Source organism: Phascolarctos cinereus, unplaced genomic scaffold (assembly GCF_003287225.1).
Source record: "Phascolarctos cinereus isolate Bilbo 61053 unplaced genomic scaffold, phaCin_HiC Scaffold_4;HRSCAF=312, whole genome shotgun sequence".
In the NCBI taxonomy this organism is placed as follows: domain Eukaryota; kingdom Metazoa; phylum Chordata; class Mammalia; order Diprotodontia; family Phascolarctidae; genus Phascolarctos; species Phascolarctos cinereus.
Genome location: NW_027555847.1, coordinates 83,147,483 through 83,170,758, shown reverse-complemented (window position 1 = coordinate 83,170,758; position 23,276 = coordinate 83,147,483). Strand labels below are relative to the sequence as shown.

The window sequence follows — 23,276 nt, the reverse complement described above, 5'->3', positions numbered from 1 at the left end:
CTCTCGGCCCACAGATGGTAAGGGGGTCAGAAATCTGGTCAGAAGAAGATTAAAGGGTGCCTTTACTGGCACGAGGGGCAGGACTCTGTTCACTGCCAATACTTGGATCTGGGTCACAATCCCAGGGTGAGGAGGAACACTAGCACGGCAGAACTTGTGGCTGCAGGGGATCTGAGACCCTAGTGCTTGTGATTGTGCACAAACCACAGTACAGGCCAGGAAAGTAGCAAACACCTTGGAAGAACCAAAAACTTACTGGTCCCTAGAAGTAGTTCTGAAAACAGATGCACAAAAAAACCTGAAGCTTGGGACACTTCCCCCTCCACTCCAGAAGTAGATCCCCACGTTAGCATAGAGTTAAACATGAGAAAATAGGCTGGAAAATGAGCAAACAGCAGAAAAAGATCCTGACTATAGAAAGTTATTATGGTGACAGGGAAGATCAAAACAAACTCAGAAAAGCACAGCAAAGCCAAAACTGCTACATTTAAAGCCTCAAAGGAAAATATGAATTGGTCTCAGGCCATGGAAGAGCTCAAAAAGCTTTAAAAATTAAAATTAAAATTGATTAAAAATCAGGTAGGAGAGGTAGAGGGAAAATTGGGAAAAGAAATGAGAGTGATGCAAGAAAATCATGAAAAAAGAGTCAACAGGGGGCATACACACACCCATACACGCACACACACACACACACACACACACACACACACACACACACAAAACTTGAAGAAAATAATACCTTAAAAAACAGAATAGGCCAAATGGTAAAAGTGGCACAAAAATCCAATGAAAAGAAGAATGCCTTGAAAAGCAGAATTGGCCAAATGGAAAAAAGATGTACAAAAATTCACTGAAGAAAAGAACTCCTTAAAATAATTCCTTAAAAATTAGAATTGGGCAAGTGGAAGCTAATGACTCTATGAAACATTAAGAATCAATCAGCACGGCCCTGGAGTCAGGAGGACCTGAATTCAAATCCAGCCTCAGACACTTGACACTCACTAGCTGTGTGACCCTGGGCAAGTCACTTAATCCCATTGCCTAGCCAAAAAACAAACAAACAAAAATAAAACAAAACAAAACAAAAATCAATCAAAATCAAAAGAATGAAAAAATAGAAGAATATGTGAAATATCCCACTGGAAAAACAACTGTCTAGAAAGTAGATCCAGCAGAGAGAATTTAAAAATTATTTGACTATCTGAAAGCCATGCTCAAAAAAGGAGCCTAAACTGTCCTGATATTCTAGAAACAGAAGGTAAGATAGAAATTGAAAGAATCCACCAATTACCTCTTGAAAGAGATCCCAAAATGAAAATTCCCAGAAATATGATAGCTAAATTCCAAAACTCCCAGGTCAAAAAGAAAATATTGTGGTCAGTCAAAAAGAAACGATTCATGTATTGTGGAGCCACACTCAGGATTACACAAGATTCAGCAGCTTCTACATTAAAGGATCACAAGGCTTGGAATATGATATTCCAGAGGGCAAAAGAGTTAGGATTACAACCAAGAATCACCTACCCAGCAAAACTGAGTATGATCCTTCAAAGGAAAAAATGGGTATTCAATGAAATAGAGGATATTCAAGCATTCCTGATAAAAAGACCGGAGCTGAATAGAAAATTTGACTTTCAAATACAAGACTCAAGAGAAGCATGAAGAGGTAAACAGGAAAGAGAAATCATAAGAGATTCAATAAGATTAAACTGTTTACATTCCTACATGAGAAAGTGATACTTGTAACTCCTAAAACTGTCATTATTATGGCAGTTAGAAGGAGTGTACATAAATAGAGAGCATAGGTGTGAGTTAAATATGATGGGATAATAATCTAAAAAAATAAAATTAAAGAGTGAGAAAGAGAATGCACTGGGAGAAGTAGAATGAGGTAAATTAATATAAAAGGTGTGAAAGAGCTTTTGCAGTGGAGGGGAAGATGGGGGAGGTGGAAGGGGAAAGCATGTGAACCTTACTATCATCAGAATTGGCTCAAAGAGGGAATAACATACACACTCAGTTGCATATAGAAATATGTCTTACCATACAGTAAAGTATGGGGGAAAGGAGAAAAGAGAAGGACAGGGAGGGTAGCTGACAGAAGGGAGGGTGGATTGGAGGAGGCAAAAGTCAGAAGCAAAACTTTTGAGCATAGATAGAGTGAAAGGAAAGAGTGAGTAGGATAAATGGGCAAAGTAGGATAGAGGGAAATGCATAGTTATTAATCAATTTCCAGCAAGATTCTCTGATAAAGGCCTCACTTCTCAAATATGCAGATAAGAACTGAGTCAAATTTATAGAAATAAGAGGTATTCCTTAATTGACATATGGTCAAAGGATATGAACAGGCAGTTTCTAGATGATGCAATCAAAACTACCTAGAGTCATATGAAAAATGTTCTAAATAACTATTGATTAGAGAAATGTAAATTAAGACAGCTCTGGCCCCCACACCTTTCAGATTGGTTCATATGACAGAAAATGAAAATGACAAATGTTGGGGGGCATGTTGGAGAATTGAGGCACTGTTGGTGAAGTGGTATAATGATTCAACCATTCTGTAGAGCAATTTGGAAGTATGCCTAAAGGGCTAGAAGACCATGCATACCCTTTGACCAAGCAATACCACTACTAGATCTGTATCCCAAAGAAATAAAAAACAAAAAGGAAAAGGACCTATATATACAAAAATATTTATAACAGCTCTTCTACTAGTGGCAAAAAAAATCAGAAATTTAGGAGATGCCCATCAACTGGGGAAATGGCTGAACAAGTTGCAGTATATTACTGTGATGGAATATTGTTCATGATCCCAGCCAATTATTTGAGTTATAAACTCTTTGTTAAGATAGGAATCTGTTTCCAGTGTGGAGAATGTACTGTCCCAAGCTTCGGGGATTTTATGCAGCTGTTTTCAGAGATGCTTCTAGGGACCTGTAAATTTTCAGTTCTTCCAGGGTGGTATGATCAAGGGTGAGGCGTTTACTCCTTTCTTGGCCTGTGCTCTGATCTATGAGTGACCACAAGCACTGTTTTCTGCCTTGGAACTGTGAGGAGGATTTCATCTTCACCATCACCACAAGCTCCACCATGCCAGTACTCCTCCTTGCCCCACCACCCAGAACTGTGACCCAGAACCAAGCACAGGTAAAGCAAGAGAATCTTGCCTCAGCACCAGCAAAGAGATCCCTGCAATCCCCCTCTGATCAGCCACTCGATTCCCCCTCAGTCTGTGGGCTGGAAGCTCCAGAAGCAGCCACCACCCTGGGGCTGCAGCTGGGACTGGGGCTGGGACCAAGCTTCTCTCTTACTACAGTCACAGACTTTTCCTACTGACCTTCTAAGTCATCTTTGGCATTTGTGGGTTGAGAAGTCTGAAAACCACCACAGCTGCCTGTGATTCAGTCCTCTGAGGCCTGCTCCAGGTTCACTGAGGCCTGTTTTTCCTGCGTACCCATGCTGAACTGCATTCCTCTCCCAGCCTGGTGCGATAGACCTTTCTAATCAACTATCCAGGTTGTCCTGGGCTAGAAATTTGTTTCACTCTGTGTTTTTGCGGGTTCTCCTGCTCTAGAATTTGTTTAGAGCCATTTTTATAGGTATTTGGAGGGGTTTGGGGGAGAGCTCAAGAAAGTCACTGCTTTTACTCTGCCATCTTGGCTCTGCCCTGACTTTTTTTTTCATGTGATGGAATATTGTTGTACTATAAGAAATGACAAGCAGAGGGGCATCTAGGTGGCATAGTGGATAGAGCTCTAGCCTTGGAGTCAGGAGGACCTGAGTTCAAAACCCGTCTCAAGACACTCAGACATATAACACTTACTAGCTGTGTAACCCTAGGCAAGTCACTTAACCCCGATTGCCTCACCAAAAAGCAAAAAAAAAAAAAAAGGAGTTCATAAACTCATATCACTAGCTGTGTGTGACTCTGGGCAAGTCGGTTAACCCCAATTGCCTCACAAAAAAAAAAAAGAGAGAGAAAGAAATGACAAGCTGGATGCTCTTAGAAAAACTTGGAAAGACTTACATGAACTGATGCAAAATGAAATGAGCAGAATCAGGAGAGCATTGTATACAGTAACAGCAATATTGTATGATGTGAATGACTTATCTATTCTCAGCAATGCAATGATCCAAGACAATTATGAAGGACTTATGATGAAAAATGCTGTCCATCTCCATAGAAGGAAATGATGGAGTCTGAATGCAAATCAAAGCATACTTTTCCTTTACTTTATTTTTCTTGGGGCTGTTGTGAGGATCAAATGAGTTAATGATTATAAAGCATATAGCACAGTTTGTGGCACACAGTAGACACTATGTAAATATTAGCTGCTATTATTAGCTATCATTGAGATGTGGTACAGATCTTTTAAACCTAATAATGAGGGAAAGCCCCAGAACTAGAGGGAAGCCCAGTAGAGGTCATCAAGGTCATCAAGTCCAATTAACATCTAAATATACTCCCTCTACAGTATCTCCAACAATGGGTCATTCTGTCTCTGCTTAAGGACTTCCTATGATGGGAAACTCAGTACTACTTGGAGCAGCTTACACAACTTTGAGGCATCTCTGGTTGTTCATGTCATTCATCTTCTGTTGCTGTCAACAGAACTACATTAGGACCTTTCCCTTCTTCCCGAGGCCAGTCCTGAATGGCTGACCAACTTTTCAGTGCTGCTACTCCTTGTATACTATATGTTACCTGCAAATTTCCTCTTTTTCCTGGATAAACAGATATCCCTAATTGAAATTTTAAAAATGTGAATGCCAGAGCAAGAGAAAAATAATTGGAGGCAGTAGTAATTTGGAGGGAAAGAGCCTAGAGGGACAGGGTCAAAGTCACATCATCGAGAAGGCTGCCACTGGATTCTGACTTTCAGGGCTTTAAGCCAAAGGTGAATATCTCCCATTACCAACCTCAGTCCATATGTCCTTTACACAGGGCATCCATACCTGCCTGCCATGCACATGTACATAAAACTCCTAGGATCCCTCCTAACACATAGCCCAAGAAGGAGAAAGAGCAGGTGGTCAGGCAGGGACCACAGCGCAGTCAGCCCCAGGCTCCTTAGAGGTGTGAGGTTACCAGAACCAAGAGCTTCCTTCCAAAGCCTTCTTCTAGGTTCTACTCTTTGACTTGCTCTGCTGATTCTTATCCCAAGCCCTCTGATTTCAGGACAACATTGCTGACTCTGTGATTAAAGCCATCCAGCCCTACATCGACAATGATGAATTTCAGCCCGCAGCCATTGCCAAAGTGTCCAAGGCATGCACGTCTATCTGCCAATGGGTTCGAGCCATGCACAAGTACCACTTTGTAGCCAAGGCTGTGGAGCCAAAGAGAGTGAGTAAGGGAAAGGGAGGATGGAGAGTAGAATTTGGAGATGGCAGCCATCTGTGAGTGGAAAGGGCTCTCTGGTCCACATAGCCAATTTCTCCAAACCCTACTTCTCAAGGTGTTCTCTCAGCTGGGGACATTTCAGAGAATCCTAAAACATCATAGCTGAAAGGGGTCCTTTTGATTGTCGAGTCCAACCCCTTCTTTGTACAGTTGGGGACACTGAGGTCCCAAAAGGGGAGACATTTGCCCAAGGTCACACAGCTAACCAGTGGCAGCACAGGCATAAGCACCCAGATTTCCTGATTCCCGGCCCAGCGTGTTTTCTTCTATTCAGTATTAATTCTTCCTGGCTGTTAGCAGAGGTAATACAAGCTCAAGTTTACTCCATTTCGCTCTGCCCCGCCCCTCAGCAAGCCCTGCGTGAGGCCCAGGAAGACCTGGACACAACTCAGAAGATCCTAGATATTGCAAAAAATAAGCTTCAAGAAGTGGAGGATGGCATCTCCACCCTCCAGACCAAGTACCGAGACTGCATTGCCAAGAAGGAAGAGCTGGAGATGAAGTGTGAACAGTGTGAGCAAAGGATGGGCCGTGCTGACAAGGTAAGGACTGCATCCTGTCCTCATCACCTCATGAGCCTCAATGCACAGAGGAGAAGGTACAGCCTTCACACTGGAAAGGAGTTGACCCCAGACTAGAGAGGACTGTCATGGGCCAGTCCATGGTTCAGGTTTGGGGCTAGAACAAAATGAGATATTTGTAGATGGTCAATAAATGAAGGATCATTTAGCCATACCCTGGAAAGGATGTTCAGAGAGAATATAGAGTTAGTTCAGGCAGGCATAGTGTCCCCCCCACCTCCACTTGGAAACACTTCTGGTGAGAAGGGGGTGTGGACCTGGGCATTGGCTCCTTGTGGATCATTGTCTTGTGAGACTTGATTGGGAGCAGCTGCCTCCCCCCAAAATTAGCCCAGCCCTAGTTGCTATTACTCCTACCCCAAGGATGACCAATTCCCCCTACCTTGTCTCCAGGCCACATGTAGTCTTCTTTCTTTTCTACCTTACTCATCCCCAGGTATGATATTCTTTCCTTCTGGAGACTTCTCAATTTCTTTGCCTCATTGTATTTATTAATTAGGACCTCTTTGGATTACTCTTTTCTTCCTGTTTTCTCTTAGTTTTCTTGTATTTTGTTCCTTTTTCCTTCTTTTGTTTGTTGCTTTATTTGATACATTTTTTTTTGTTGGAGGAAGGAGAGCTTAGTTTTAGCCATTAAGTTCACTATCTTGCCCTACCTTACTGGCCTCACTTTCACTCAGTTCCTAGTTCTAATCTGCCTTCAAGCTAGATTTATCCTAACCATGTTCCTCTTGTACCTTCCATCTTTGTAGCAAGGTCCCGCCCCCTTTATTCTCAGCGGCCCACATACAATGGTGGTGGACAGAGTAGTCATCTGTCCCAAGGGGCATCGAGGCATTTTCCCAGTGGAGATCTTCAGAGCAGCCTATGGAGAATGAGGAGCAGTGCCCTGAACTCTTGGAAATAACATCATGGTCCTGTATGTGACCTACCTGGCCTTCTTTCCCCCAGCTGATCAATGGACTGGCTGATGAAAAGGTGCGCTGGCAAGAGACAGTTGCAAACCTAGATTACTTGATCAACAATATCTATGGTGACATCCTGATAGCAGCTGGCTTTGTGGCCTACCTTGGGCCCTTCACGGTAAGGAAGACCAGGAAACTAGCCTCTGCTCAGACCATATTCCCTATCCCAGGCCTGGTTCTTGCAAGCTATCTAACTTAAACACAACCCAGACTCAAGCCAGGCCCTTGCTGGCCCCACCAGCTGATGCATCACAGAGAGAGAATAACCTCTTTGAGACATTCTGGAAAGAGTTAATGTTTAAGTGTGCTTCAAGACTTATCCATAGACATGGCTCCTTCTACAATGTAATGAGTAGTTTTGCAGATATCAAACCAATCTCCAGCCTCTTCTGCCTTCCAGGCTTACCTGGATCACTGAGTAAGCACAGTATTGCTTGGGGTCACTGCTATCTTTCTGTGTCTGATCTCCCATAGTGTGGAAGATCAGCCAGTTAGAATTCTCTCCACCACTTCAAGCCTTGCTGCCTGTGTGGATGGACCGTAAGTGGGAATCTCAGATGGCTCCAGGGTCATCAGACATCCCCAGCTCTAATGGCCTCTAAACCTGTGACAGATATTGTCCTGGCCTCTCAAGGACACAGCATCCCCCTCACTCTCTTGGACCCTGTGCAAACATGACCCTTTGCAGTTCCTTTACCTACGAGCACGATCTTGGCAAGCTCCCTTGGATAATAAGCCCCTCTCTTAGGTCTCACAGAAAGATGCTGGAAAGTTGAGCCTTCCTGGGTTGCTATTAGGAGCATATTTAAACCATTACCCCCGGAGAATTCTCTGCTGAGCCCCTGGGCAATATTCCATGAGGAACACTAGGTGCCTTGGCTCCAGTCCTGTCACGCAGGCCCAGGTCTGAGGTCTCTGTCTCTCGGCAGGGGCACTATCGAACATCACTGTGTGAGCTGTGGTTAGAACAGCTCTCGAAATTTGAGGTCCCCCATACTGCGGAACCGACCCTCATTGGGACACTGGGGAATCCAGTGAAGATTCGGTCATGGCAGGTATGGCCAGAATGGACCCTGCAGTGTCCTAAGGGCTGGCCCAGCTAGAGATGGGAAAGCAGAGTAGGCCCAGATTGTGGAAGGCCTTCCATACCAGGCTGGGCAGTCGGCACTTTTTGAGCAGAGGAGTGATTGGCTTGTGATCACATACAAGCATGTGTGTGCCTGTGCTCACAGGGGCACAGAGACATGCTTTTCTTATAGGACCCTGCAGGGTATATGGGAGACCAGTCTGGGAAGGGTCATGGGCAGCTACATGGTCTTGTGTAGGGTTTGGTGGGCGGATTGCCCAGTGAGCAAAGTCACAGACACCAAGCTGATCCTCTTGCTTCCAGATTGCAGGCCTCCCCAATGACACCCTGTCTGTGGAGAATGGTGTCATCGCACAGTATTCTCAGCGCTGGACCCATTTCATTGACCCCCAGGGACAGGCCAACAAGTGGATCAAGAACCTGGTAAGGAAGGCCCAGTTCCTGTTACTTAGAGACAAACGAGAAGGACACGTACTTGGCTTCCCCTCTCTACCCGTAACCTTGCAGGGAGCGTTCTGTTCTCTCAACTTACCTATTCCACTCTCTTCCCTCTTCATTTTCAAATCCACATTGACTCCTGCCCACTTCCTCCACCCCCCCCATTAATAAAAAGAGAAAAATAAAAGCTGCTGCAAACATGTATAACCAAACAAAACAAATGCCTACATTGGTGATGTCCAAAACACAAATGCATTTCGGTCTGACTCTTGAGTCCAGCACCTCTCTATAAGGAGGTAGAGATCATGTTTCATTATGAGCCCTCTGGAACTGTGGTTGGTCAATGTATTTTTGGGTTTTGTGTGTGTGTGTGTGTGTGTGTGTGTGTGTGTGTGTGTGTGTGTGTGGCAATGGGGGTTAAGAGACTTTCCCAGAATCACACAGCTAGTAAGTGTTATGTGTCTGAGGCCACATTTGAACACAGGTCCTCCTGACTCCAGGGCCAGTGCTCTATCCACTGTGCCACCTAGCTGCCTCCAGTCAATGTGCTGATCAAAGTTCCTAACTTTCAAAGCTGTTTGTTAGTACAATATTGAAGTTATTGTATAAATGGTTCTCCTGATTCTGCTCACTTCACTTTGCATCAGTTCATATAAGTCTTCCTATGTTTCTCTGAAACCATTCCCTTAATTTCTTACAGCACAAGAGTATTCCTTCACATTCATATATCATGATTTGTTCAGCCATTCTCCAGTTGATGGACATCCCTTTAGTTTCCAATTCTTTGCCATCATGAAAAAAGCTGCTATAAATACTTTTGTACATGTGGGCCCTTTTTCTCTTTCTTTAATCTCTTTGGGGTATAAACCTAGTAGTGAGGTCACTGGGTCAAAGGGTATGCAGTTTAAAGGCTTTTTCGACATACTTCTAGATTGCTTTCTAGAATGGCTGGACCAGTTCACAATTCTATCAACAGTGGGTTAATGTGCCTATTTCCCCAAAGCCCCTCCAGCATTTGTCATTTTCCTTTTTTCTGAATTTTGCCAATCTGATGGGTATGAGGTGGTATCTTGGAGTAGGTTTAATTAGCATTTCTCTAATGATTAATGATTGAGAGCATTTTTTTTTTTGGTATGGGCATTGATAGCTTGGCTTGCTTCCTCTGAAAATTATACATGGGCTTTTTTTCACCGAGGTCGGTTCCTCGAGGCTGGAGGAGCACAGCCACAGCTGTGGCCATGTGACCTGAGGCCTTATTACAGTTTCAAGATTAAATTCCTCTTAGCCGGCCTTGCACAGGGTATCAGTGAAAAGGAGAGTTAGTAATTCTTGGAAGCTGGACACCGCTGCCCTGCCTGTGGGGGGAAAGCCAGAGAGAAGTGGAAGGAAGCCCAGTCCTGGGGAAAAGCAACTTAATGAGGAAAGAACCACGTGAATATGGGACTGCCATGCATATAGTCAGGGGAGCTAAAGAGGCTTTGGGACTTCCCTGCTAATTTGCAGGGTGCTATCACGACTGCTGTCCACCCTCTCACGTTTGTCTGGACGTCCCATTGGTTCTTACCTCAGGCTCCTTAACTACACAGTTTGTTGCCAGCATTAGATTGTAAGCTCTTCAAAGGCAGGGACCAGCTATTTTCACCTCTGTGTCCTTTGCCCTGTATATAGGGATAGGGACAGTGATTTCAGTGGCAAAGGGAAATCCCAGGTGAGGAAACTCCTTCCATCAAGGCAGGTCAGCACCTTCTCTACCACTTCCAGTCTTGGGAAGTTACCTAGAGCCTTGAGGTGAAGTGACTTGCCCTGGGTCACACAACTTCAAGGCAGGACTTGAACCCAGGACTTCCTGTCCTTGAGGCCAGCACTCTATATGCTGGCTCTCCTCCTTGTATTTATAAGATTCAAACTGTGCATAGTTCTCTTTTGTGGTGGTGGTTTTGGGCCTCCTCCTTCTTTCCTTCTCCCCAGAAGTCTTTGCAGCTCTTAGCATCTAGAGAAGGGAGTCTTTTCTTCCCCCATCATGCCCCTCTCCTTGCCCTCGGCCAGGTTGAGATAGGGGAAGGAGAGCAGGCTGAGCTGAGCCTATGAGTCCTCTTGTGTACCTCTTACATTAAAGCTTGATAAACACTTGTTGGACTGAATTCTTCTCCATCAGAGAGGCAAAGCCAGAGGAGAGAGGGATACCCTCCCCACCATGTCACAGTTGGATTCAAGGCTGTTCTTCGGCCTCAACTCCCCTCTTGTGTCTCAGGAGAAGGATAATGGTTTGGATGTATTTAAGCTGAGTGACCGGGACTTCCTGCGCAGCATGGAAAATGCCATCCGTTTTGGAAAGCCGTGTCTGTTGGAAAATGTCGGGGAAGAGCTTGACCCGGCTCTGGAACCTGTGCTCCTGAAGCAGGTATCATGTTGGCTCCCTGGTCTCCATCAGGCACGCTGGTTAGTGCATAAGCCCTCACCAAGTGCTCAGCATTTCTGGTACAAGGAAAGGCCTTACATTCTACTGGGAGAAACAGCATGTAAGTCCCATGGCACACAAAGGTAACCTGGGACAGGAAGGCACCAGGAGCTGGAGGGATTGGGACAGGCTCCTGCAGAAGGTGAAACCTGAGCAGTTGTGTCCTGGGGAGGGCGTGGAGGAAGCAGAAGAAAGGATCAGATGCAAACTGGGGGTAGATGGCTTAAGGGGCTAGACTCCCTAAGGCAGGACTTTGTCTTAAAAGAAGACTCTTGACAAAAAGCCTTTTAAGACCCTAAGAAATGAATAGTAGTATAACTTTTAGCATAACTAATAATAGCATAACTTAGTGTGGGGGGGGGCGGGGGGGCCTGGTTTGAGAGTGCTTCTTGTCATGACCTTTCATCTCCCCTCACACCACAGAGTCCCAGGGCCCTGCTTTCAGCTGGGGATGAACCTCCATGAGACAGTCTGTTGTCTCCCCCTGAGCTGAGTTTCCCTCCGTGGTCTAATTAGTCCTCTCTCTCCCCCATCCCTTTTCTGTCTCAGACGTACAAGCAACAGGGCAACGTTGTTCTGAAGCTTGGGGACAGCGTCATACCTTATCACGAAGACTTCAGGATGTACATCACCACCAAGTTGCCCAATCCCCACTACACGCCTGAGATCTCTACCAAGCTCACGCTCATCAATTTCACCCTCTCGCCCAGGTGAGCAGCGGGGGGGCCTGTGCAGCCTTCATCTCATGGAGCTACAGACGGAGAAACTGTCCAGGGCCGATCCTCTCCCTGAGTCTCCCCCAAATGGCCACCTCCAGCTTGCTTCCTTTCTTTCTCCTGGGCACCATCCAGAGCCTAGACAGGGTGTGTGGGTCCCTTCTGGTCAGGTTTGAAAATTATGCCTCCACAGGGTTTCTGCCCCATGGGGGAAGCTTTGTGCTTTCTCTTCCATATAATCAGACTGATTTACCAGGAAATCCAGCCCCTCTTTGTGTGTGTGTGCGCATGTGTGTTAAAAATCCTGTATTTATAAAAAGTATTAAAAGTGCTGCTCATCGAGCTCCATGGGTGGGTGTGCCCCACCATGGGAATGCCTCCCCTGCCTTGTCTCTCAGCACTATTGCTAAGCAGGCCTTCTCCCAGTAATCCTTGCTTTATCAGGCTCAGCGGGCCCTCTCCCTTAGCATGTACATGGCCCAGGGAGGTAAACCATCAAGTTCTCTCTAAATGCCAACTGTTACTTTTAATATCACCTTCGCTTAGGCCCTCACCCCCTTCTCTTTGCTCTCCCTGCCTCCAGTGGAGGCCCTCCCCACTCCACTCCATCACGTCTGCCTTCTCAGATGTTGGCAGTGGCTGACTATCACCAGGATGACATTCAAACACCTTAGCTTAGCATTCAAGGCTCTCCCAATCTTATGCCCCACTACTTTGTAGCATGTAACAGACAGGCCAAAATCATCAGTGCTTCAGGTACATACTATGTTCAGTCCAGCCCTGGCACTTTGCCTCTGCTCCTCTCATCAGGGATACCCTCTTCTCTCCTCTCTGACTAGTCCCAACCCCCTCATTTTCCATAGCCCAGACCAAGAGCCACGTCCACTAGAAAGGCTTCCCTGGCCATCTTAGTCTTCACTGACCTCCCTCTCCTCAAAGTGCCCATTGCCTTTAGGATCTGAGGCACAGGGCCCAACAGTCATGAGTGCACAGCTTATATTGTCAGTTACTGTTTCAGATGAGTAGGCCTTGTTCCCCTAGCTAGGGGCCTGGACCCCGCAAGTGCATTCTCCTGGCCTTCTGCAGCAGTGGCCCAGGCTGGGCACACATTAAGTAGTAGAAAGGACCAGTCATTTGATTAGAAGTTATTTAGGGCCCAATCAGACAGATGGGCCTCTGATGAGGTTTGCCATGACCCAGGCCTTGGCTGCCAGGGGGAAGAAAGACCCACTCTCACAACTCTGGCTCTTCCTCACAGTGGCCTGGAGGATCAGCTTCTGGGCCAGGTGGTGGCTGAGGAACGGCCTGACCTAGAGGATGCCAAGAACCAATTGATTGTCAGCAATGCAAAGATGAGGCAGGAGCTGAAGGACATTGAGGACCAGATCCTCTACCGGCTTAGCTCCTCGGAGGGGAACCCTGTTGATGACGAGGAACTCATAAAGGTTCTGGAAGCCTCCAAGATGAAGGCTGGGGAAATCCAGGTTGGTATCTGTGCCCATTCCCCTTCTCTGTCCCTCCACCCCCCGCCCAGCCGCCATAGATATGAGTTCTGGAGCCAGGTCTCAGCTCATCCCTTCTTCCTTTGCCTGAGCCAGGCCAAGGTGAGGATTGCTGAACAGACAGAGAAGGACATTGACCTTACTCGCATGGAGTATGTCCCAGTGGCTGTCCGCACTCAGATCCTCTTCTTCTGTGTATCTGACCTTTCCAACGTGGACCCCATGTACCAGTACTCCCTGGAGTGGTTCCTCAACATCTTCCTCTCTGGCATCTCCAACTCGGAGAGGGCAGGTACCTCCTGAGCTCTGCTTCCTGGCTGTTCTGAGCTTCAGAGCTCAGCTGTCTCTCTTGGGATCAGGTGGGAGGCCCTGGTTCCCTGACCCTGTCCCTCCCCTGCCCTTGAGGAGGTGGGATGGGGATGCCTGGGCATTTGCCCACAGTAACTCAGGAACACCCCAGTATTTAGTTCCTTGCCTACTTTAGGAGAGTCCTACTGGGTCCTACCCTAATCACTCTGGTCCAGCAGACACCAGGGAGGCTGGATGTAGGGGTGAAGGAGGCGGGGTGCTGGCGTGGCCCGACGAGGGGCCTGGGGCGAGGTGTGAATTGTGATTCCCTTGTACTCACTGCTCCCGGGGTGTATCCTGTGCAGACACCTTGAAAAAGCGGATTGCAAACATCAACAAGTATCTGACCTTCAGCCTCTACAGTAATGTCTGCCGCAGCCTCTTTGAGAAGCACAAACTCATGTTCGCCTTTCTCTTGTGTGTACGGATCATGATGCACGAAGGGAAGATTGATCCAGTGAGTAAGAGATCAGTCAGGGACCGGCCTGGCACCTTCACACCTTTGTTGTCTGTTCTCACCTTTCTCCTCCCCTGACCTCCCTCTTCCCATCTGTCACCCCAACCTTCTGGGTCAGCTAAAGGCCCTGGGAGTTCAGCTGTGGCCACGAAAATCTAATAGTGATTATTGAAGTGGACCACTTATGGGCGATGACAAGACCAAGGGAGTGACAGTCCCTGTGGGCAACCAAAGTGGAAGGGAGATGACCTGTGAGGCCTACCATCTCAGATCCCTGTTAGCTCTCATTCCTATAACCCGAAAGCCCAGTCCCTGGTCCAAGGAGTTTATAGTTTAGTTGGGGAGGCAGACATGAACAGCTGACAGAGTACCTGGTATGTGAATTAAGTGCTATTTAATATCTTTGAAAAATTAAATAGGGGCAGTTAGGTAGTGCAGTGGATAAAGCACTGGCCCTGGATTCAGGAGGACCTGAGTTCAAATCCAGCCTCAGACACATAACACTTACTAGCTGCGTGACCCTGGGCAACTCACTTAACCCCATTGCCTAGCCAAAAAACAGAAAAAAAAGAAAAATTAAATAGACCAGGGTAGGGTTAGGGTTGCCCCTGTGATTTTACTGATGTTGGCAGCTCCCAGGTGAGGAAATTCCTTACCATTACAACCTAGCTCCTTCTCTGCACTCTGCAGTCCTAAAGAGTGGTCTAGACACAGCGCTTCTTAAACGGTGGCTCATGACCTCATATGAGGTCACAAAAAATTTGGTAACAGTAAAAGGTTTCTGAATGTGCAGTGACCAAAAATTAATTAAAAATCAAACGTGTCATGAATCCAAGGTGTTTCTGGCAGCACTTGCCCATGCTGCACAGTACAACTTCTCTGCAGCCTTGGTTCTGAACACAAAGCATGTGAGCTTTGCACTGCGCATGCCCTCAGGCCACGCAAACACCAACAGATGCTGCCGGCACATGAAAGGGGGCCCTGGTCTAGAGAATGGCTCTGCGTGCTCTTAGTTAAGTGACTCGCCCAGGGCCACAAAGAGCATGTGTCAGAGACAAGACTTCAACTCAGGGCTTCCTGTGGGCAACACCAGCTCTCTATCCACTACACAGAACTGCTTCTCCCTGATAAACATATTCTGAAAAATATTCAGGTCTGATCTAGCCCAGAACTGTGATTACATTCGTGTAGAGAATCTCTAGTGGGGAAATCCTACTCCCCTGTTGCGGACCAGAAGCACGTCTGCCTTGGACTCACCTGCTGCGTATGTGGCAAGTTTGAGTGCTGTGCCCGTGGCCACACAGCCTGTGAGTGACAGGGGCATGAATTCAAGCCCCGCTTCCTGATTCCCAAGCTTGTTCTCTGTGCACTACTCTGCGGACTGGCAAGTGAAGGCTTCAGGGACAAATCTGGCCCCTTGTCTGTTTGCGTTTGGCCCCCAAGCTAAGAATTGTTTTAACGTTTTTAAATACAACTTTATTTAAAATAAATCTCTTTCTCAGCTGTACTTAAATAAAGTTGTACTTCAAGTTATATCTTAAGGGAAAAAAAGCCATTCTTGGTTCTTTCTTAGTTGTGTTTAAATGAAGTCGTATTTTAAAACGTAAACACTGTTGTTAACTTGCTGCTGTAAAAAATCAGACCAGAGGTGACTTGACCCTCGCTGCTCTAAGCCACCGCTGAAGAGCAAGCATACAAAATGGTGTCATTATGGCTACACGCAAGTATTATATGAACCAAATTTGAGGGGAAAGTATGGTTTTTGTCTGTACCAATATAGGAGGCTGAGGACAGGGCATAGAGGGCCTTGAATGCGAAAGAAAGGGAGAGTTTTTACTTTATTCACTGTACAGAATGTATTGGAGAGAAAGGGGACTCAAGGGACAATGTGGTATAGTGAAAGACTCCTGAACTTGGCAACAAAAGACCTGAGTTCAAAACCTTGCCCTTCCACACCACTTAGGTGACCTTGGGAAATTCCTACCTCCTCTCCCAGGTTTCATGTTTTTCCTTTGTAAAAGGAGGGGATTGCCTTTAAGATTCTCTTTGGCTCTGTTTACTATGATCCTAAATCTTACTGGGGGAACTTCCAAAAGGAAGGGAGACTGGTTAGTAGACTGCTACAAAAGTGCTAGAGGCTTGTGATGGCAGGACGAAGAGGTGTTGGGCAGTGGGCCTCTAATGCTGGCTTACTCTCACCCCCAGGGGGAGTGGCGTTATCTTCTCTCAGGGGGCTCCATCCAGGATGTCATTGAGAACCCAGCAGTGGACTGGCTCTCAGACAGGGCATGGCGGGACATACTGGCCCTCACCCACCTTCACAACTTCTCCACCTTAGCAAAGGACTTCGTCGTTCACCTAGATGACTTTCGTAGGATCTTTGACAGCGTCGAGCCCCACCGGTAAGCATCACTGAGCAGCCAGACCTGAGCCCAGGCCTTCTCCTGGCACCAGCCTGGCCACTCCTCTGCTGGCTGGCTGTGCCAGGGAGCTCGGGAACAACTGAGAACTCATGACTAGGTCCTGCAAGCCCTGTGCTTCTGGGCCTCAAAAGGCTTCTCTCAGGAAAGAAGGATCTGTACGTCTCACAGTGTACCACTTGGGGAGGTCCCTGGGTTCCCTTTGGTATCACCTAGACCCAGTACCTTGGGGGAGAGAACCACCCCCTATCCAATCCCAGCCCAACTCCCCCCAGCCATGGGGGTACATACTCAGAGAATACATTCAGCAGACAGCCATGTGGCAGTTCTGCCAGCCCAGGGCTACATCAATCAGCCTTGGTATTTCAGACTCCCCAAAGCACTTTCCTGTCCATTCTTTAATCCTCACAGCAACCTGAGAGAGAGGCAGAACAATGATTCTTCTGCCTTTTGACAGATGGAGAAACTGAGGCACAGAAGCACAGTGACTTGCCCAAGGTTACACAGCAAGTCACTGAGCAGGCTGGGACCCAAAGCCACACACTTTGCTCCAGTGGAGGCCCTCTCTGCCTGACCACGTGCTGCCCCTCTTGGGTTCTTTGCACTGAGGGCCCAAGGCCTGTGGGGCTGCCCCATGAAGACAGTGGATGGTGTCTCTTGTTTTCAGGGAGCCCCTGCCAGGCATGTGGGAAGAGCATTTAGACCAGTTCCAGAAGCTGCTGATTCTGCGTTGCCTTCGAGGTGACAAGGTCACTAATGCCATGCAGGACTTTGTGGCCATCAACCTGGAGCCACGCTTCATTGAGCCGCAGGTAGGCTTCAGGGTCAGGCAGACTTTCCCACCTCCCTGACTGCCCAAACACCTCTGCCCCAGGTGTCTCCTCCCCACATTCCCCTCGGCTCTAAGCCTTGGATGTGGCTTCTTTCTTACTTGGGGGACCGACCTGGCCTAGGATCACCAGCTGAGGGCACCCAGTAAGGCCTGGAGCCCAGGTCCTCCTACTAAACCATCCCAGATGCCTCCCTTCCCTCCTCCCAACCCCAGGAGCTCAATTTCAGGCTGGCAGAGCCATCAGAGTCAGGGTAAGAGGCCCCAAGAAGCAGAGCTGCTTGGAGATGTCCCAGCAGCAGCATCCAGGCCAGCGGTCCTGGGCCCCCTGAACCCTGTCAGAGCAGGACCTCTAGGCAAGTGGAGTCCCTAGAGACAGCCCCGAACAGCTCCTGCTCAGGGGCTCAACGCTTGGGGGTCAACTGTTGCCTTGGTTTACAGACAGCCAACCTCTTTGGCGTGTTCAAAGATTCGAATTCCACCACCCCACTGATATTTGTGTTGTCCCCGGGGACAGACCCAGCTGCTGACCTCTACAAGTTTGCTGAGGAGATGAAGTTCTCCAAGAAGCTCACAGCCATTTCCCTGGGTCAGGGACAGGTACTTGCCAAATCTAGGCAGTCTCTACCTGTGCTCTTCAGCCCTCTGTTCCTTTGTGATGTGAGGTTGGGCGCCAAGGCCAAGCTGGGGTGGCAGGGAAGGGCAGGGAAGGCTCGATGGGGCTGCTGAGCATGACTCTGGGTACCCCCTCTTCCAGGGTCCTCTAGCTGAGGCCATGATGCAGAGCTCCATGGAGAGAGGCAAGTGGGTCTTCTTTCAGAACTGCCACCTGGCCCCCAGCTGGATGCCATCCCTGGAGAGGCTCATTGAGCACATCAACCCCGACAAGGTGAGCCCTAGAATGCCCTTCAACCACAGCCTAGGCTGGGGCAAGATGGTCAGGCCCTGGAAAGAGGGGGAGAGGTTTGGGTAGCTGTCCTCAGCCTTGTCCTTGAAGGCCTACAAGACAGTCCATTTACAGAACTCATTTCACTTGGGTGGGCACAGGTGCACCGGGACTTTCGTCTTTGGCTCACCAGCTTACCTAGTAACAAGTTCCCAGTGTCCATCCTCCAGAACGGCTCCAAGATGACCATTGAGCCCCCTCGGGGGGTAAAGGCCAACCTCCTAAAGTCATACAGTGGCCTCAATGATGACTTCTTGAACTCCTGCCACAAGGTGAGGTTACAGCTGATTCTGCCCCTCAGTTTAGGCTGCTGCTCCAGGGATGGAGGGTAGGTGATTTCTTAGTAAGGGATAGAGAAGACAGCCCTGCAATTAGGAATCAGGCTAGGAGCCTTCTTGTCCTGGCTCTCCCTCTGACTTGCTTTGAACTTGGACAGGCCTCCTTCCTTCCTGGGCCTCAGTTTAACCGCCCCCCCACCTTAAAATGAGATTATACTGATTATCCCTCCTGGGCCCCTTCTGGCTCTGGAGTTCTGTGACTTTTGAGGATGCGAGCCTTCCAAGCTAGGGCTCCCAGAGGTCACTGTCCTTGAAGGGCTTATTCCTTCCTTCTGTTCCCCTCCCTGGCTTCCTCTTCTGTAACAAGTAGCAGTCTGAGTTCAAGTGCCTGCTTCTTTCACTGTGCCTATTCCATGGGAATGCATTGGAGCGGAGGAAGTTTGGGCCCCTGGGCTTCAACATTCCGTATGAGTTCACAGATGGAGACCTGCGTATCTGCATTAGCCAGCTGAAAATGTTCCTGGATGAGTATGAGGAAATCCCCTACAAGGTGAGATGGGAGCAGAAACCCTAGGCAGTATTTGGGAGTAAGCTTAGGATTGCTGCCCTCTGCTTGCCCCCCTCGCCATCTAGATGGAGGGGGATCCTGGACCGTGCCAGGACTCCAGAGGGTGGGAAGAACCCCACACCCAAATCTCCGTCCAGCCCAGGGGATTCTAGTGACTATGCTAAGCTCTCTTCTGTCATGGCTTTCTGGGATGAAGGCTAGGTAGCCTAGTGGATAGAGCACTAGACCTGGAGTCAGATAGATCAGAGTTAAAATACAGCTCCATACACTTCCTAGTTGTATGGCCCTGGGCAAGTCACTTAACCTGTTTGCTTCAGTTTCCTCAACTGTAAATGGGGCTAATAATAGTACCTACCCCTCCAGGGTTGTTGTGAGGACCAAATGAGATAAGGTTTGTAAAGTGCCTAATACAGTGTTTGGCAGATAGTAGCTGCTTTATAAATGCTCATTCCCATCCCCCCACCCCACTCAGCCATGGAGCGCAATATAAATGGTACCTTGTTCGAGCCTGGCTGAGAGTGATGATGGAAGTTGTGGGCTGGTGCTTGCTCTGGCCCCATGGACCTCCCTGGCTATGCCCCTGCAGGGGGAGGCAGGGCAGCTCTGGCACATGGTGCCATCTTCATCGCCTCCCTAGAGCCCTGGCACGGTTCAGTTCGTTAGCCCCTGGAAGGTAACACTCCAGCTAGGCAGAAGGATGCCAGCTCTGAGAGGCTTCTTACCGCCCTGGGATGGAGGGCGGGACAGGCTAGGGGTGAGACCTTCCTCGGTCCTCCTCTTGGCCCTGGTGGTCAGAACAGGTCCTCAAGTACACAGCTGGCGAGATCAACTATGGGGGCCGTGTGACTGACGACTGGGACCGTCGCTGCATCATGAACATCCTGGAAGACTTCTACAACCCCACGGTCCTGGAGCCTGAGCACATCTACTCTGAATCCGGCATATACCACCAGATCAATCCCACCTATGATATCAATGTAAGCATCACCCCCTGCCCTTATCCTGGTAACCCCCGAAATCTGTAATGTGCTTGGCATGGGAACATCAGACTCTTCCCATGAAAGGAGGCGGGACGGGCAGGGATGGAAAGGGCAAGGAGAGAAACCCTCCCTGGGCTCGCTCTTCCTGCTGTGCTAAGCAGCTTCTCCAGGGCCGTAGAGGACAGCACTAGCCCTGGGGGCAGGGTCCAGGGATGCCTGCCACTTGCTATGGAACCAGCTCTCTGAGCAAACATAGCTTGCCTATATTCACAATCACAGCTGAATGGTAAGGGTTCTTCTCCAGTTCAGAGACGCAACATGCGGATTCTGGTCTACCCATCCCAACCCTAACGGTCCTTGACTACGTGGAAGCAACTCGGGCCCCAGTGTGACCTCCCAACACTCCAGAGAAGAGGAGAGAGAGGTTCCCTCAGGGGGATCTCCCCAGCTCTTGGATGGAGGAACTTCCTCTACATTTGACTAGGACCCCAGTAACAAGCCTTCTCCCTTTATGCCCAGCCCTAGGCTTGGCCATACCATTAGGAAGTCAAAAAAAGGGTGTTCTGGCTTCTGGTCTGGGAGACACAGGTGGAGCAGACCTGGGCCTGGCATGGAGTGCCAGGGCTGGATGGAGGTGGGGCTGGGCACAGCCAGGCAGAGGGTGGGAATGCAGTTTACTCTACACCCCCAAGAATGTCCCCATTGATCCAGGTCTCTTCCTTCAATTTGCGTTTGGCCCGGTCTGTGGTTCCTGCTCTTCCCAAGGGCAGGACCTGAGCCGTGGTCCACTCTCCCCATGATGATGTGACGGTCGCTCACTTCAGAGGCAAGATTCTAGCCAGCGTCAGCCTTCAGGGAGCTTCAGGTTCAGTGCAGTGCTCGTCCAGCTCAGGATACAATGGGACTGCTTCCCGACTGCCCTCTCACTGTGAGCCACCTCCCACAGGGCTACCTGCGGTACATCAAGAGCCTTCCGCTCAACGACATCCCCGAAATCTTTGGCCTACACGACAATGCCAACATCACCTTTGCGCAGAACGAGACCTTTGCCCTCCTTGATGCCATCATTCAGCTGCAGCCCAAATCAGCCTCCACAGGTGGCCAGAGCAGAGAAGAGGTCAGAGGCTCCCCTTCCAATCCCATTCCCCCTTCTAGTCACACACTCCGTGGAAAACTCAGCCAGTCTAGGCAGCCTATGAGGAGAGACAGTGCTATGTTCCAGGGGTGGGGCACAGAGGAAATAGTGTTTGTGGACTGAATTTCCATCCATTGAGTCCTCCTTTAAACTCAATAGGGAAATGTTTCATTGAAACGGTAACTTTCATTCACATATTGAGCCTTTTATATTTAGGGATAGAGACTGTACCTGTAATGTCATAAATTTATTTGTTCATAAATAAATAAACTTCTGGGAGAAAAAACTCCCTCTACTAATTGGCACCCAGTAACCCACATGGGGCCTTGATCACTAAGGATTTAGGTGGCTATTATGAGCTGCTTTGGATGTCATATTTTACAAACAAAATCCCTGTTCCTGAGCCTTGGTTTCCTTCTGGGTACCGTGAAGGAGCTGGCTGAGAAGGTTTCCAGGAGCCCATCCAGCTCCCATGTTTTGTGAGTCTGGTGCCCCTCTGTCCCCCAAATGGAGCAGGTGGAAATAACAGCAGAGGGAGCCTGAGGGCTGCTGTCCTGGGTGGTTGTGGCTGTCCTGTTGTGCTGGAACCTGTAGCCAGGGGCTTGGTGAGCTGCAGCTGTGCTGTGGTCCAGCCTCTCTCATCCTCTGCGGGTGGGCCCCTAGATTGTGGAGGACATTGCTGGGAGCATCCTGCTGAAGATCCCAGATCCCATCAATGTGCACCAAGTGATGGTAAAATACCCTGTGCTCTACGACGAATCCATGAACACGGTCCTCGTGCAGGAAGTGATCAGGTAACTGCCCGGCCCTCCCAGGCAGGAGAGAGGGAAGAGGGAAGGAAGGAAGGGGGGGAGGGAAACGTGACGCCTGAGAACCTGGGCCATGCTTTTTTATGCTATGGGAAGACAGTTGTTCCTACAGCTGGCTCCATGTCCCTGCCTCACCACCTCAGAAATAGGCAGCGTGGGAGAGGGTGCAAGGGAGAACAGGGGGAGGGCCTGTGGTGGAGGGAGTGGGAGTCTAGACCAGACTGGCATCTAGACCTGCATGGCAGCCTGGTTTTGGTTAATTCCCTTGCCTTGGTTTCCCCATCTATAAAATGAAGGCATTGGACTTGATAATCTCTAAGTTCCCTTCTGGATCTTTTGAAAAATCCATAAGTCTAAATTCCATATACAAATTAAGTTATGTTTGGATTTTTAAGCATACTGGAAGAAACTCAAGGCAACTTCAACCTTGTCTGAAATTACTTAATAAAACAGTCATTAGATTGGAACCTCCTTCAACTGACGTCAGTCTACCCCTGCTGAGATCCATAAGAAAACCTTTCTTGACTACCAAAGACTAACCTAAATTCCAGATAGATGCAGGTTGTTTCTGGACCTGCTGGGGCTGAGCAAGCCTGTGAGCCACCTCTGTGTGGCCCAGGCAGCATTGTTGTACCCATGGCCCATCTGTCTTGTAAGTCTCTTTTTAAAGGCAATTGAGGTTAAGTGATTTGCCATGGGTCACAGCTAGTAAGTCTGAGGTCATATTTGAACTCAGGTCCTCCTGACGGCAGGGCTGGTGCTTTATACACTGTGCCATCTACCTGCCCCCTTGTAAGTCTCTATGAGGAAGGTAAATGACTCTCCATGATCCAGACCTGCTACTAGAAAAAGAAGGCCTTACTGTATGTAGTTGGGGAGGGCACGGCCCCTTTTGGGTCCAAAGGCTATAGGAAACCCTTCCCTCTGATCTGTCCTTCAGATACAACAAGCTACTGGTCGTCATCACAGGATCTCTCAAGGATGTGCTCAAGGCATTGAAGGGACTGGTGGTGATGTCCTCACAGCTGGAGCTTATGTCCACCAGCCTATACCACAATGCTGTGCCAGAGATCTGGAAGGGCAAAGCCTATCCTTCACTCAAGCCTCTGTCTTCTTGGGTCATGGACCTGCTGCAGCGGATTGACTTTGTAGAGAAGTGGATCCAGAATGGGATCCCACCTGTTTTCTGGATCAGCGGCTTCTTCTTCCCGCAAGCATTCCTGACGGGGACTTTGCAGAACTATGCTAGAAAGCGTGTCATCTCCATTGATACCATCTCCTTCGAATTCAAGGTTAGTGAGCAAAAGCAATTCTCCAATTAGCTATGTCCAAAAATAAGTCTCACTGTGCGCTGC

General features: G+C 48.5%; 1 protein-coding gene across 1 annotated transcript in view; it reads left to right on the top strand.

Moving 5' to 3' along the window:
• The window catches only part of DNAH1 (dynein axonemal heavy chain 1), a 160,759-nt gene that overhangs the window by 134,879 nt on the left and 2,604 nt on the right, over nt 1-23,276 (top strand). The window contains 20 exon segments of the mRNA XM_020971578.2: nt 5,180-5,347; nt 5,755-5,946; nt 6,937-7,068; nt 7,880-8,005; nt 8,341-8,460; nt 10,727-10,876; nt 11,483-11,643; nt 12,908-13,133; nt 13,248-13,443; nt 13,805-13,956; nt 16,162-16,358; nt 17,044-17,188; nt 17,647-17,805; nt 17,963-18,094; nt 18,253-18,423; nt 18,800-18,979; nt 19,798-19,974; nt 20,924-21,094; nt 21,776-21,906; nt 22,862-23,213. Coding sequence (XP_020827237.1) covers nt 5,180-5,347; nt 5,755-5,946; nt 6,937-7,068; nt 7,880-8,005; nt 8,341-8,460; nt 10,727-10,876; nt 11,483-11,643; nt 12,908-13,133; nt 13,248-13,443; nt 13,805-13,956; nt 16,162-16,358; nt 17,044-17,188; nt 17,647-17,805; nt 17,963-18,094; nt 18,253-18,423; nt 18,800-18,979; nt 19,798-19,974; nt 20,924-21,094; nt 21,776-21,906; nt 22,862-23,213 — 3,438 coding nt within the window.